Source organism: Dreissena polymorpha, chromosome 2 (genome assembly GCF_020536995.1).
Source record: "Dreissena polymorpha isolate Duluth1 chromosome 2, UMN_Dpol_1.0, whole genome shotgun sequence".
In the NCBI taxonomy this organism is placed as follows: domain Eukaryota; kingdom Metazoa; phylum Mollusca; class Bivalvia; order Myida; family Dreissenidae; genus Dreissena; species Dreissena polymorpha.
The window spans coordinates 20,240,991-20,255,352 of NC_068356.1; the positions used below are offsets into that span (position 1 = coordinate 20,240,991).

At 34.3% G+C, this 14,362-nt stretch overlaps 1 protein-coding gene across 1 annotated transcript in view; it reads left to right on the forward strand.

Moving 5' to 3' along the window:
* The first annotated feature begins 1,667 nt into the window (after window positions 1–1,667).
* The window catches only part of LOC127866142 (scavenger receptor cysteine-rich domain superfamily protein-like), a 28,091-nt gene continuing 15,396 nt past the window's right edge, over window positions 1,668–14,362 (forward strand). The window contains exons 1-5 of the mRNA XM_052406555.1: window positions 1,668–1,812; window positions 1,943–1,973; window positions 6,721–6,961; window positions 7,171–7,361; window positions 14,135–14,199. Of these exons, the coding sequence (XP_052262515.1) occupies window positions 1,801–1,812; window positions 1,943–1,973; window positions 6,721–6,961; window positions 7,171–7,361; window positions 14,135–14,199 (540 nt within the window). The 5' untranslated portion in view covers window positions 1,668–1,800. The remainder of the gene's footprint in view (window positions 1,813–1,942; window positions 1,974–6,720; window positions 6,962–7,170; window positions 7,362–14,134; window positions 14,200–14,362) is intronic.

The window sequence follows — 14,362 nt, forward strand, 5'->3', positions numbered from 1 at the left end:
GTCTTCACAATCCATCTCACACATTCAGGGTTAGCTTTTTGTTGACCATAATTACACATAAACAAAAACTCTTAGAATAGTTCTTTGTTCTTTATTTAGTTGTTACCACAAGGCTTCCTAGTCAATCACACATTGAATCAACTAATATAACTTCCATGACATGACGAAATCCGCCCGCCCCTGGTAGGGGTGGAAATAAAACAAACATCCTAATGTCCATACACAATTTTTTACATGTTATATATAGTCTACATGGCAACATGTTACCAACAAATCGGCATATGTGCTATTCGTCTGTCATTGTTTTATTACAATTTAAGTGCATGTTTTCCGCTATTCTTTAAGAGTTGATATATCGTGTGTGGTGAGTTATAAAAAGTACGCAAATTGTGATATGATACAAAACAGATATATCCGGTCGTCTCTAGGCGCCCACAATCATGCGTCAAACGTCGCTATCAATGGCGATACTTGATGGCAAGCGCCTACAATGCGACATCACCTGAACATGCGCCACCTATGCGACTGTGTCGTACAAATGCCAGATGATAGAAGTACAAAGAACGTATTTTGTGGGATTACTCACACAGCCACGGGTGGCGTTCTGACGTGAAACGTGTTTTTGAGCAATTAAATTTACTCTATTTGTATACGTCTAAATCCATGAGCAACATGTCGCTGGCCAATGTTTTGTGCCATGTTAAGGAGACATTTACACGTACGTATTTCAACCTTAGCTCAGGACTTACCGGCAAATTAAACACGAACTTGGATGTGACAATTATGTGTCTATGCAACTACCAAAGCATTTGTTTAAGACTATATTTTTATAATTGTGTCTCTAAGATTAAACCAAAAATAACGTACAATCCGTATAGCGAGAAGCTATTATGTATGCTGACTGATAAGAGACTTGTTTTTATATCTGCATTGTTTATTAAAGATTGCTATATAAAACGCTCGGAAGCTTTACATTTATCCGACAAACATTAAAAACACATCAATATGTGCCTTAAACTTCCTTTGTAAATGTTATTACTAAGTTTCACATAACTTGCAATACTATGATTTGTTAATAATTAACAGAAGTAATTCATCTAAACTATGCATGTTAATACTTAAAACAATGTGACTATTTTTGTTATCGTGATCCTAACACTTTCCGGCACTTATTTAAATGATTTAATTGTATGTCTACATCCTAACATGTCAACTTAGTGACTCGTAAGCCATGTATATGGAGCTTTTATTGTATGTGTATATATATATATATATATATATATATATATATATATATATATGTTTTTACTAATTAATATCAAATCCTCGCGCTATTTGTATGTTTGTTTGTTGGTTTGTTTATTTATGATTTATTTATTATTATCATTTTTATTATAGTAATTATTATTTATATTGTTATTTATCACGGGGTAATATCAGCGGAAACTTGTTGTAACTCAAAGTCGCTTATATACACGGATAAAGGAATTTGTATTAATTTATAATGTTTGTTACTATTGACGATAGCGGCTTACAAAAAATCCAGAAAAGGAGGATTTGGCAGAATGCGTTAGGTGATCGCACTCAGTGATAGATGATATAGTGCACGCAGCTACATAATTAGGCTTTATCACTGACACCATTTGTTGATCTGATGACATTTAGTGCGTGTACTGAAATGTAACATAGGCAGCATTATCGCAGAGTGCCGAATTCAAAGCGAGGCATTCACAACAGCTTATCATCGTTTACTGGTATTTAACTTCTGACAAAACACTGTTGACAACTGCTCGATCAACCATGCTTTATTTGGTGGGTGCAAGGTTTTTATGTTTTGTGACATTTTCTATACATTAATTATTTTTATTATTATTAGTGTTATTATTATTATTATTATTATAATATTATAATTCGAAAAGTAAATGATACATTTTTATTTTAGGTGGCACTTTGTCTTGGCCTGGTTACTGAAGGTAAGTTAGAATACTAACTTTTGTTATGCTGAAACAGTATTTTAACTAATTCCTATTAAAAGCCGCCAAACATATCCGCCTTTTACCAGTAGTCCTGTGCCAGTTCTGAAAGTGTTGTCAGTTTAGGGTCTCGAAAAGCCTTTTTATTTGCCCGTCGGCGTATTATTGGTAAATCCTCAGCGGACAGGCATCGGGCGGTACATCTACTGTCTACGCTTTCTTGGTCGTACGGTTTTCATCGAATCTTCACCAAACTTTCAGGAAACGTTTGTTAAAATATAAACTAAACGCCATATGTTTGATTCCAATCAACGTCGCACGAGGCATTTAAAAGTCTTTGCTCTTCATGTGTAAAAACACATGCGGAATTTCCCGTTTCCGCTCTCTAACTCGTACAGTTTCATCGAATATTCACAAAAATCGTGCAAATGTTTTTTGACATAAAAAGACGGAAAGTTCGATATCCAGCCTAATCGCTGAAGGAACTTTTGAGTAATTGCCCTTAGTTTATACGAAGAAATGTGGAATTCGCACTTTCCGCTCTCTTCCTCGTACAGTTTTGCTGAACCTTCCACAAATGTTTGTTGTCATAACCAGCCAAAAATATGACAACTTATTGGTTATTTTTTTACGATGGGCGTATATTTCTGTCAATTACCTTGTTAAAATCAATTGGTATATTGTCATGCAAGAGCCTCGGCAGAGTCCTGAGAGAGCGCGGTCTTTTGGCGATGCCGTATGTTAGCGCTATCATGTCATCGTCTAGAGCCATATTCGGGAAGCGCTCACAAAGAACCGGTAGAAGGTCTGTCTGTGGACGCCAAATACGCACACAAACGCACACTTTAGATACATGCAGTATCTTGGTTGTTTTATGTGGATGTGACGAAATATGTTACGTTTTCCGATCACAGACAAAAGGTTAAATTTTTGACTCGTAGAAACAAAGCCGCAGTCGAATATGTATCAGCACCATCGCGCATTAACGCGTGGATTTGCTTTAAACGTCAATGTCATTAAAAAATGTGAATGATTTTACTTTGATAGAAATTATTTTTCTTCCAGATTACATATAAAAATATTGGACGTTAAAAGATCTTGCGATTGGTTGTAAAACACTTCTATAACAACAACCAGACATTGTCTTGCCACCATTAGGACATTGTTCCAAATATGAACGATAGGAACCAACTATTTCAACACAAAGTCATGACTGAACAAATTCGGCTGTCTGTCCCAAATGCTTCATGACAAACATAGCTGAAATGAGTGTGAGCTCGATTAAGACGAAAAGTGTTCTGATATTTCCCGATTCTCACAATAGTGTCCTGATAGCTCTCAAACGTCTTCCGAGAGTGTATCATCTGCGTCCCAATATTCCGGACTAGTTTTCTTTACACTCATCTATATTGATGCGCTGCCGTGACACTGTCGGGAATCGTCCACGTGGAAATGAATGCGTATTATATAATGCAACAACGTGTATTTCTTTTTTCTATTACATAGACACATCGGTTGGGTATTAAAAGCTGAACGTTGCACGTAAATTTATACGTGATATGTAGGCATACAGCCGAATAAGCATTTTTTTTTACATTTTGACGATATTTTTTTTTTAAGTACGTGGGTATTTAATTAATAAAATTATCTCGTGTGAAACGTATTTATGTTACACTGATAATCGTATAATTGTATGATTATGCGCATATTATTGCCTCGGCCTATTTTCAAGACACTATTACACTTTACTACTTCTGAGGCTGGCATGGTTGGGAAGAAACAACGTTGTGTACATAGAGGATATTTGTTGGAATCGATGGAATATCGATTTTATTTCACGAGTGATCATATAAAATAATATTTTACTCGTGATCATAAAAAAATACATATTTTATATGAATACTCGTGAAATAAAAACGATATTCCATCGAATCCAACAAATTTTCTTTTTCTTTTATGCTTTTTTCAACGTTAATTTACATTGTAAAAGAGTTTAACTATATAATTTAGCGGGATTTATGACGTCACTTCTTTGAAAAATGACGTCATTTCACATTAAAACAGTGAAAAATATCGTTATTTTTCACTGTTATTTTTCACTGTTTAGAACAGTGAAATACCAGTTTTATTTCACTGATATTTCTCTATAAACCACCGGAAAGCATAAAATGAAATGTAAAATTCGCTTGGTCATACACGAAAGATATCAATGGGTTTCAAATTATCTACTTTGAACAAGTTGTGCCATTCCCATCGAATTCATGCTAACAAGTGTGTCAATTTATCTATGGTAGACGGAAAATGTATCAATCAACTTTGCTGCCTGTCTGCTGCTATCGAGCACGACAATCAGTTCCTTACTAAAAGTATTAATGCAACTGCATCTTCTTATCAATACAATAGTCGTTATTTTTTTTCCATACGAACTCAAAACATAGTTACAGGTTGTATAGCAACCATTTGTTGCGAACTGAAATTATATGCATTAGAATCACCAAACAGGCCACAAACGGCAACAAGAGAACGTAGTACTGAAGTTCGGTTTGTTTAATGATACATCTTCGTAGCATTTGTAGTAGTTATAGTAAAGACAAAGTGATGCAGACTCTCGAGCCTGGAACACGCTAATTAGGAATATTTGGTTCATTAGTAACGTGAAAAATCTTCAACAGAACTATGTTTTCTTCCGACTATTATTTTCTGCCATACCAAACTGGGCTAGGACGCTATTTCCTTGCTCCTGGCAGAACGATGATTGTCACGCGTCCAAGCTATTATCACTCATGTTCAGCTGATAACATTAAGGACATCGACCCAAATTTGATCACGCCAACAACGTGTACGATTCATGTCATATTTCGAAAGAGATAAAGAAAGCAGGATCTATGTTCTATAACGTGATCCATAAAAGGGTTCAAGTCTATACACAAATTATTTGGGCGAAACTCCTTTGTTATATTATTATAATACATTCAAACTCATAAGGACCCAATGGTTCCTGCGGCCGATCGCAAAAATGCGACCGTTTTTTTAAATTGGCGATTTTTCGACAATGTTTTGTCCAATTTTAGCGTGTGTTAGAATCACCCTTTTCTAAGCAACAAAGACATCAAACTACATTATATTGATAATTAACAGTGGTAAGAAAACCAGTATCTAGACACTGCATTGTTGACATTCATATATATGTATGTGCAGCTTCTACTTCTACAGAAATGCAAAGTAAATTTACCTTAAATATTTTTTGTGCAAAATTTACGTTGTCAAGTGTTCGTTTTCCGGTCAGTGGGTTTAGTCCTGCTTTTCAACCGAAATTCGATTTGTCCATCCAAACAAATTGTATGAAACTTCAAATTTAATTGCCAATTTTTATATATGTTTGTACATCAAACATTTTACTCTATTGTTATAATTTAAATATTTCTTTCTGTACACAAAGCATATGCAAGGTAGTTTTGAATGCAATGCTATGTTATCATGGATAGCCTAGAATTTGACATCAAAAAACATTTAGCCTCAAGTGCGGCAATACAATAACAACTCACTTGTAAGAAGTTAAACATTAGATTCTTGATTAAAAAAACAGTGCAGATCTTCATACTTACTTCTTTTACAGTCGATTGGTGTATAACGGATAGCTAAGGACTTCGAGTCTCATTTCAACGTAAACACCATGCATTCAGTAATTAAACCATTAAACCTAGATAGACACATGTCTTTCCTATTGAAACATGCCAGCGGTTTTAAATTTCCGAAAAAAATTATTTGTTTACAGCGCGAATTTCATGGTACACTGATTCAGCCGTTACCGGATCGCTGAGATCTTTATTGGATAACATGTGTATCGTGTTATTTCTTGAAATTTGACACAGCATTTGTAAAATTAATTGCAATATATGTACATTTCTAGAATGGAAATTCATTTCTGCGTTTAATAAGACCAAATTCACGGAAATCGCTGCACAATTGATGAAGTAATTGCTGTTCAAAGCGATGCACCCTATATTCGGGTCATTTTGAGTTGAATCTATATATATAGATTTGATAGCGGAAAATATGTTTTCAGAGAAATCGATTTTTCGTTATAATTTGATTATTTTTCATTAAACATGATGTTTTTACTTATTAATGTCATAGCCACACGCTTACCACATGTGTATTGGACAACTTCAATTGAGTTTATATTTATTTTGAGACAATCCCCACATTCCTGAATATGGGTCACCACATGTCCGTTATTCACTAAATCCCGAGTTGCAGCTTTCATGCTTATTTTATATGGTACGCATCAATTTGGTTTCTGAGCATTCTTACTTTTGTAAAGGACACATAATACTAAAATATTACATCAATGAACATTATGTTTACCAAACAAAATCTGCAAAATTCAAGAAACCATTCGTCTGCACTTTTCCTGTCGTCACAAAAACGGTGCGTACATAACGTGACCTTGTTTTGCTTTCGAAAAAAGAAACAGTTGTAAACATTGACACACATCAACAAAAACATAAATCGACTTAACAATGATAGGCTTTTTGTATTCAATTAATAGAAAACTATAAATCTTAACATAAATAAAAGTATTCTGCAAAAAAACGTTTAAGCTATCCGTTACTCACTAAAATCCGCTATACACCAATCGAGTGTACGAACTAGTACCAGTCAACCTCATGCAAATAACACGAAAACACGAGTCAAAGTAATTGTACACGATATTATATGTTACTGAACATTTTATCGTTCAAAGCTCTGGCCCAGGGTTTTACTGATTCCCACTACAACACGACTTATGGCAACTATTCTAAGCCGACCACTCCCTACCAAGTGGAAAAGACTCAGGCGCGACTGGTGGGCGGGTCCAGCAACGCTACGGGTCTCTTGCAGCTCTATTACAGGGGCGAGTGGGTGACAGTATATGCACCCTCGTCGTCATACTTCACGCAAAATGAAGCCAAGGTTATCTGCAATATGCTCGGATACAAACACAGGTAAAACAAGCGATGACGGACTGGCACAACACGTGGCATACAACACATTTTAAAGTCACCTTTTTATACCAATATAATATATATATTATACATATAATATGTTTATATATAATTTGTATTATGTGCCCTTTTATTACATTGTATGTTTATATTTTATTGACATTTATATAAAGCATAGTTTTAAAATGTGAACATTGTATCGCTATCAGCGACCAAGCATATGCGTTCAAAACTGGCGTCGGCAACACACTCTTTGGGAAACTGCAAAGTCGTTCAATAGGATATACGTATTTCAACTGTCGTGGAAACGAATCCGATATGTCACAATGTAGCGGATGGCATTCTTATACCTCACTCTCGCAATACAGTGAACTCTACGACGTTGGAATTGCGTGTGACCGTAAGTCTTGTGATATTAAATATTGTATTTACATAAAAGCGTGCACATACCTCTGGCCGTGGTTAAATAGTGATCGTGTTTGTATAGTTATCTAACACGATTATTGTCGAATTGACCATAAACAATTGTATGGAAGACATATCCTGCCAAAACATATTCCGACTTCATTACATCCCACGTTCTAAATGACAGATTTTCACAAATCACATTCTTTTCATTAATACTTTTACTTTATATCACAATTCAATTGGCAGCTCTTTTTGAGGACCGCTTATTAAGAACTGTATAAAGCTTTTGATTTTTGAATTGTATCAAATATATATAACGTGCTCCAAACACAATTTTCACATAATAAGTTGTTTACTCTTTAAAGGTCAGTTTGCATTGAAAAACATTTTTTTTATCGTCATAGGTCTCCATGATTTCTCACTTTGTTGTACCTACGTTTTTACCCATTTTTATTTTGTAGTGCTATTGGTTTATTTGATGACCTTCAAAATAGAAACGTTTTTATTAATGATTATGACAATGACGACGATTATTATTTTTTTATTAGTAGTATAAGAGGTATAAGTATTAGTATAAGTGTTAGTATTAGTAATGGAAATAGTTGTAATAGTAGCTGTAGTTGTAGTAGTAGTAGTAGTAGTAGTAGTAGTAGTAGTAGTAGTAGTAGTAGTAGTAGAGTAGTAGTAGTAGTAGTAGTAGTAGTAGTAGTAGTAGTAGTAGTAGTAGTAGTAGTAGTAGTAGTAGTAGCAGAAGCAGCAGCAGCAGGAGTGGCAGTATTAGCAGTTCTTACAATAAAAAGAACTGTGTACGACACAAATCAATAGTATAATACTACATATTTTGCAGTTCTGTACTGGCAAATATCCTGATCCCTTTTGATTGATATGTTTAAATTTTAAGATATCTATTTGTCTTCCTCAATCTCCAAGATTAATCGATCCGTATAAAAAGTTTTAGCAGCTTAATGGTCACACTCACAAGTGTACCATATTTTTTCTCATATTTATCCAAAAGACATACAAATTAAGACCTTAAACCGTATACTAAAAAGCATTTGATTTTGTCATACCAGCCCTTGGTAAAAGAAAGCATTAGCTGAGATGGTCTCAAATTAAAAAGGCCACACATAATATTTATCCCCACGCTTTTTGAAAAAAAGGTGGGGATATTGTGGTTATCTCCGCCGTCCGTCCGTCTGTCTGTCTGTCTGTCTGTCTGTCTGTCTGTCCGTCCGTCCTGGCCACTATCTCCTCCTACACTAAAAGCACTAGAACCTTGAAACGTACACACATGGTAGCTATGAGCATATGTGCGACCCTGCACTATTTGGAATTTTGATCTGACCCCTGGGTCAAAAGTTATAGCGGTTGGGGTGGGGCCGCGTCAGAAATAATCACTCTTTTTTTTAGGTTATTTTACATTTACTTCTTTATTTCTACACCGATTCACTTCAAATTGATACTGGACCTCTCTTATGACAATACGGTCAATCTCAACCATGCATGGCCCCATTCCCAACCCTGGGGCGCCCCGCCCACATAGGCCACACCCACCAAAAATTTCCATTTACTATAATTTTTTCATTTCTACACGGATTCACTTCAAATTGATACTGAACTTTTGTTATGACATTAGGGTCAATCTCAACTATGCATGGCCCCAATCCCAACCCTGGGGCGCCCGCCCACATAGGCCACACCCACCAACAAATTCCATTTACTATAATTTTTTCATTTCTACACAGATTCACTTCAAATTGATACTGAACTTCTCTTATGACATTAGGGTCAATCTCAACTATGCATGGCCCCATAACCAACCCTGGGGCCCCGCCCACATAGACCACACCCACCCAAAATTGCCTTTACTATAATTTCTTCATTTCTACACCGATTCACTTCAAATTGATATTGAACTTCTCTTATGACAATACAGTCAATCTCAACTATGCATGGCCCCATTACCAACCCTGGGGCGCCCCGCCCACATAGACCACACCCACCCAAAATTGCCTTTTACTATAATTTCTTTATTTCTACACCGATTCACTTCAAATTGATACTGAACCTCTCTTATGACAATACGGTCAATCTCAACTATGCATGGCTCCATTACCAACCCTGGGGCCCCGCCCACATAGACCACACCCACCCAAAATTGCCTTTTACTATAATTTCTTCATTTCTACACCGATTCACTTCAAATTGATACTGAACTTCTCTTATGACAATACGGTCAATCTCAACTATGCATGGCACAATTACCAACCCTGGGGCGCCCTGCCCACATATGTCACACCCACCCAAAATTGCCTTTTACTATAACTTCTTCATTTCTACACCAATTCACTTCTAATTGATGATGAACTTCTCTTATGACAATACGGTCAATCTCAGCTATGCATGGCCCCATTACCAACCCTGGGGCACACCTAGGTCAAACATTCGGCGTGGGGATACGCGTCGGCCTCTGCCGCGCCATTTCTAGTTATACTTTCTATTCGTAGCATTTAAAAAAAGTTTTATCCGCATATATACGAATAATAATATTATTGAAATATGTACTTATAAAACATAATATAGAAAATCCAAGTAAAATATACAGTAGCCCTATCGCAAATAAGAAAAATATCAGCCATCATAAATATTGCGCCCAAATTTCAAAGTCAATTATAGTCATTTAAGTAAAAGTCATAGATGAATATCCATCACCAAAATTATGTTAAAACATATACATATAAAATACCTATAAAATAATTTTTCAAGTCATATCATATTTCAGGCTTCAGTATTCAGAGGTAAGTCTTGAAAATGGGTATTGACGTGCCAAATAAAGTTTTTAGCACATATAAAGTAATTCATTTGCCTAAAAGTTAGTATATTTAATCATGATGACACTTTTAATATCTGGGTGAAAGAATGAGTATTTATAAGTAATATAACTAAATACTAGAAGTTTTGTTATAATTACGCATTAAGAGATATTCGTGTAAAAAAATCATATGCCATTATAGAACTCCAAGAATATTTGATATTATCTTGCATGTCATATTTACATACTGATTTTAGAAAAACATTCTGACATTATTATGATGCAATCTTAAAATCACCTATAATCGATCCTCTCACAATAGTTGTGGGATATATGTGAACATGTATTTTTGTTAAATTGTAACACGATAGTGAATTTGACCATATTTTTTTTTCCATTGGCTATTACAAAAGGGATGTCCATGACATTTCATAGCAGTAACTGTAATTCTACGCAGATGAATTTCATAAGGATTTGGTTGTCAATTAATTTGTGAACTATTCTTATTAATATAAAAAAAGAAGTATTAAAGGGACCTTTTTACGTTTTGATTAATTGACAACATTGAAAAATAAATGTTTCAGATTTGCACATTTTCGCTGTAGTTTTATTTTTTGCAAGGAAACAGTAATAATTAACATTTACCATGTGCTAAAATATTCAGTTTATGCATCTTTTGACGATTTGAAAACCTGAAAATTATAAAGCGTTACAAACGCGAAACGATTGTATAATTTGGAAATATTTGTTTTTATCGAAACTTGTTGTGGCTTTACGAGGTTTGCTTATATAAATTATAAAATACGTAGAGCATCATGTTAGTACGGATGGCCAAATTGTTTAAGAACGGGACTTTTATTGCAAGGGTCAGTGGTTCGAGCCCAGGTAATGATTCCCTTTTTACTTTCGTTTATTTAATTGTTTTACTATAACTCTTTAATTCCGATGTATACATTTATAAAATTTAAAGCATGCCAAAATCTGTGAAAGGTCCCTTTAATTTCAAGTTTTATTTATAAACATATTCAACACAATTAACTATTGGAAGTGTTTTTCATATATTGTCAATATTGGTACAATTTAGATAATTATATTTAAAAATTTAATCCAAGACCAGAACCATATGGATCTTGATAAATGGTTGTTTGGCAGTTTTAGGTGTAAATGCGATACTGTGAACCGCTTAACTGGTTTTAGGATGGACTTCTCTCATAAGTCCATTGATGATAAGCCTAGAAGATATGTCGGCTACAATAATTAACTCTGTGTCAGGGCAGCTGCCAGTGATCTGCGAATACATAAGTATGTAATCAATGTAAGAAAAATGTGTGTACTAAATATATTAGAACGTGTTTGTGTAAAGAACTACAAATGCACTATCAAAATAACCTAAAATATAAGAAACTTGAGAAAACTAATATAGAAGCAAAATATTGAAATGCAATAATGTACAATAAAAAGGAAGATCGAAATTTGTTATGTTATAAATCTTTGCATTTTTTAAAATTATATGATGCTGCTAGAATAAATGCTAAATAAATTTTATCGAGTTACGACAAATATGATGATATCCAATCTGTCAAATCTGTACGCAAATGCAGCCATCACGTCTTGAACATCTTTCACAGATTTTCCTAAAATCATGTTGTTTTTTTATTTGTGTTCTTGAATCATTACATTATTCATCATTTGTCGCCGTGTCTGGTGTTATTTGATTTTATGTTGGTAGTAGGTTCAAACACTAATGTGTAATACATAAAATATATCTTTATTTATTGCTACTTGATTGGTTATAAAGAAACAAATGAAACTGGCTATTTTTTAAAAGTGTTTCATTAATTGGTGAACGCAAGTAAACATGACTATTTCGATTTGCTCTTTTGCACTAGGATACAGCGGTAACCAACTTAAATATCTAGTTCATCTCGAATGCTTTTAGCTTTAATGTGTAAATATCAAACTTCTTCATGGTAAAGGCTTTTTTTCATGTAAAAAATTATGTCTCGCTTATGTTTATAAAATCGAGTTCAATCAACCCAAAATGGTAACAAACACAATGCCCGTTACCGTCGACATAAATTTGTTTGTTTTTTTGTGTGTAGAAAAAAATGCTTAAAACAAAAACTGGATAACAAACCGATCTTTAACCGAAAAGGAGAAGTTTTAAATTGACGATTCGATATATCTTGCGGCGGTTCCGGAGAAAAACGGTTTATCATGATTGGTTGATTAGACACGTGATCAATCTTGCGGAGGATTCCGAAGATAGTCGATGCATATTTTCAAATGCGGAATTCTCGGCGTTTTCTATTGCCAAAACTTACACATTTTCATAAATCGTTTATGTGTTTGAAACTTGAATTTATATCTTTGTTATGCGAGCATAAAATCTTACGTCAATTGTTTTATTTTGCGTATTAGGGGTATATTTATGATCTATTCATGTTAAGTTATGCCAGAAAGCAGTATAAAATTATGTTGTTCATATTTCCGATTATAGTACCGCCGGGAATCCATGCGGCGAGTTGACATGATTTTTTTTTTAATCAGTTGCAACTCACATCGACCCAGAGGGTCTATGACTGGGAGATGGATTTTTGCCACTAATTAAATAACTTTACTTTATATGACTTTATTTGTCTAACAAGACGATAACTACTACTTTTTAGATCGCAGTTACCTGAAAAAAACAATCTAATAAATACATGAGATACATCTACAACTAATCATAAAGAACATTATAAAATTGTACAGCCTGTGACACATCTTTGTTGAACAGTCACTATTCTTGCAACAACGTTGATAGCTAAAACCAATAAAATATTCAACACAATATTCTAAAACATACAAGTCTGCGCAAAAAGAAATTGTTACTCAAGTACAAGCTTGGTATACAATATCATGAACTGATTCCGGTCGTTGATAAATTTCAAGCGATTGTCCACAGTTGAGAAGTCCTTCGTAATGTACACAATACCGGCCACATGTGAATACGCTCTGTGTGACTAGAAAACACGTTCACGGGCCTTTTGAGTCTGGCTATTGTGAAAATTTCATTAACGCGTTTTCATTTATATACTCTCGAAGTTTTAATTCGATAAGTAAACTTATAGTTAGCAAAATAAGATGTAGGTACATTTTGTAAACCAATTTCTTTTTTGATAAGTTAATACATGTTTCGTTAGGTTATCGTTTATTGACACAATATATTTTGTAACCTTTTTTTTAGAATACCGTCGTTTGATTAAAAAATATAACGAACAAAATCGCTACGTTACGAATGGAGTCGATATTACCCGATTTCTGCTAGTATCTTGAAATTTGACAGATGTTATGTTGGCAATGTTATAAGTTAATGAGCGACATGAAAGATAGGCGTGTTTGGTAAACACGTAATTTCAATAAAAGATGAGGCATTTTGTAAATAAAACGAAAAGGCGCATACATTCTCGCAGCAGCAAATAGAAGTAAGCATAACACTTGTTTCTGCAATGAAGGTTGCTGAAAATTTAATACATACAAAGATACATTCAGAAAAAAGTTGGGATGTAATCAATTATAATTCTTTGTTGGCTGGATATGTCCTACATACAATCGCGACAAGAACAACGTTATTTTTATTTGATAATCAATTAAAGTTAAACATTACATATTTAACTACTTGAAGGTATTCCGTATGCGCTTTTGTCAAACACTCAAGCTTAATTAAGTTTCATGGCATCGTATGCTTAGTATAATTTTGTCGTCCATGCTGAGTAAATTTCTTAATTAAACCTAGTTTGACTTATGAATATTACAGAAAATAGTTTAATCTGCACAACTTATATCATTTCGCATGCGTTTTTCCCTTGATACCGTGAGAGTGAAAAAACAACATTAGGAGTATTGTGTTTCTGCATTACAAATAATGGCCTTTGTGATAGGTGTTATTAAGTTAAAAATTGAAACGTCAGGTTCCTTCATACGGATTCAAGACGGCGACACAGCACATTCGGGGCGAGTGGAGATATACTCGAAGGTACGTTTCGTTTTAGGTAGACATTATTATTTTTGTTTCGTCTAACTTTTGAAAACTTTGTAAAACATATTGCCAAATTCATGAAATTTTTCTTAAATATGTATTCCATTTATATCTCGGACAAGTTAGACGCGGGAGACAATTATGTTAAAAACAAGATTAC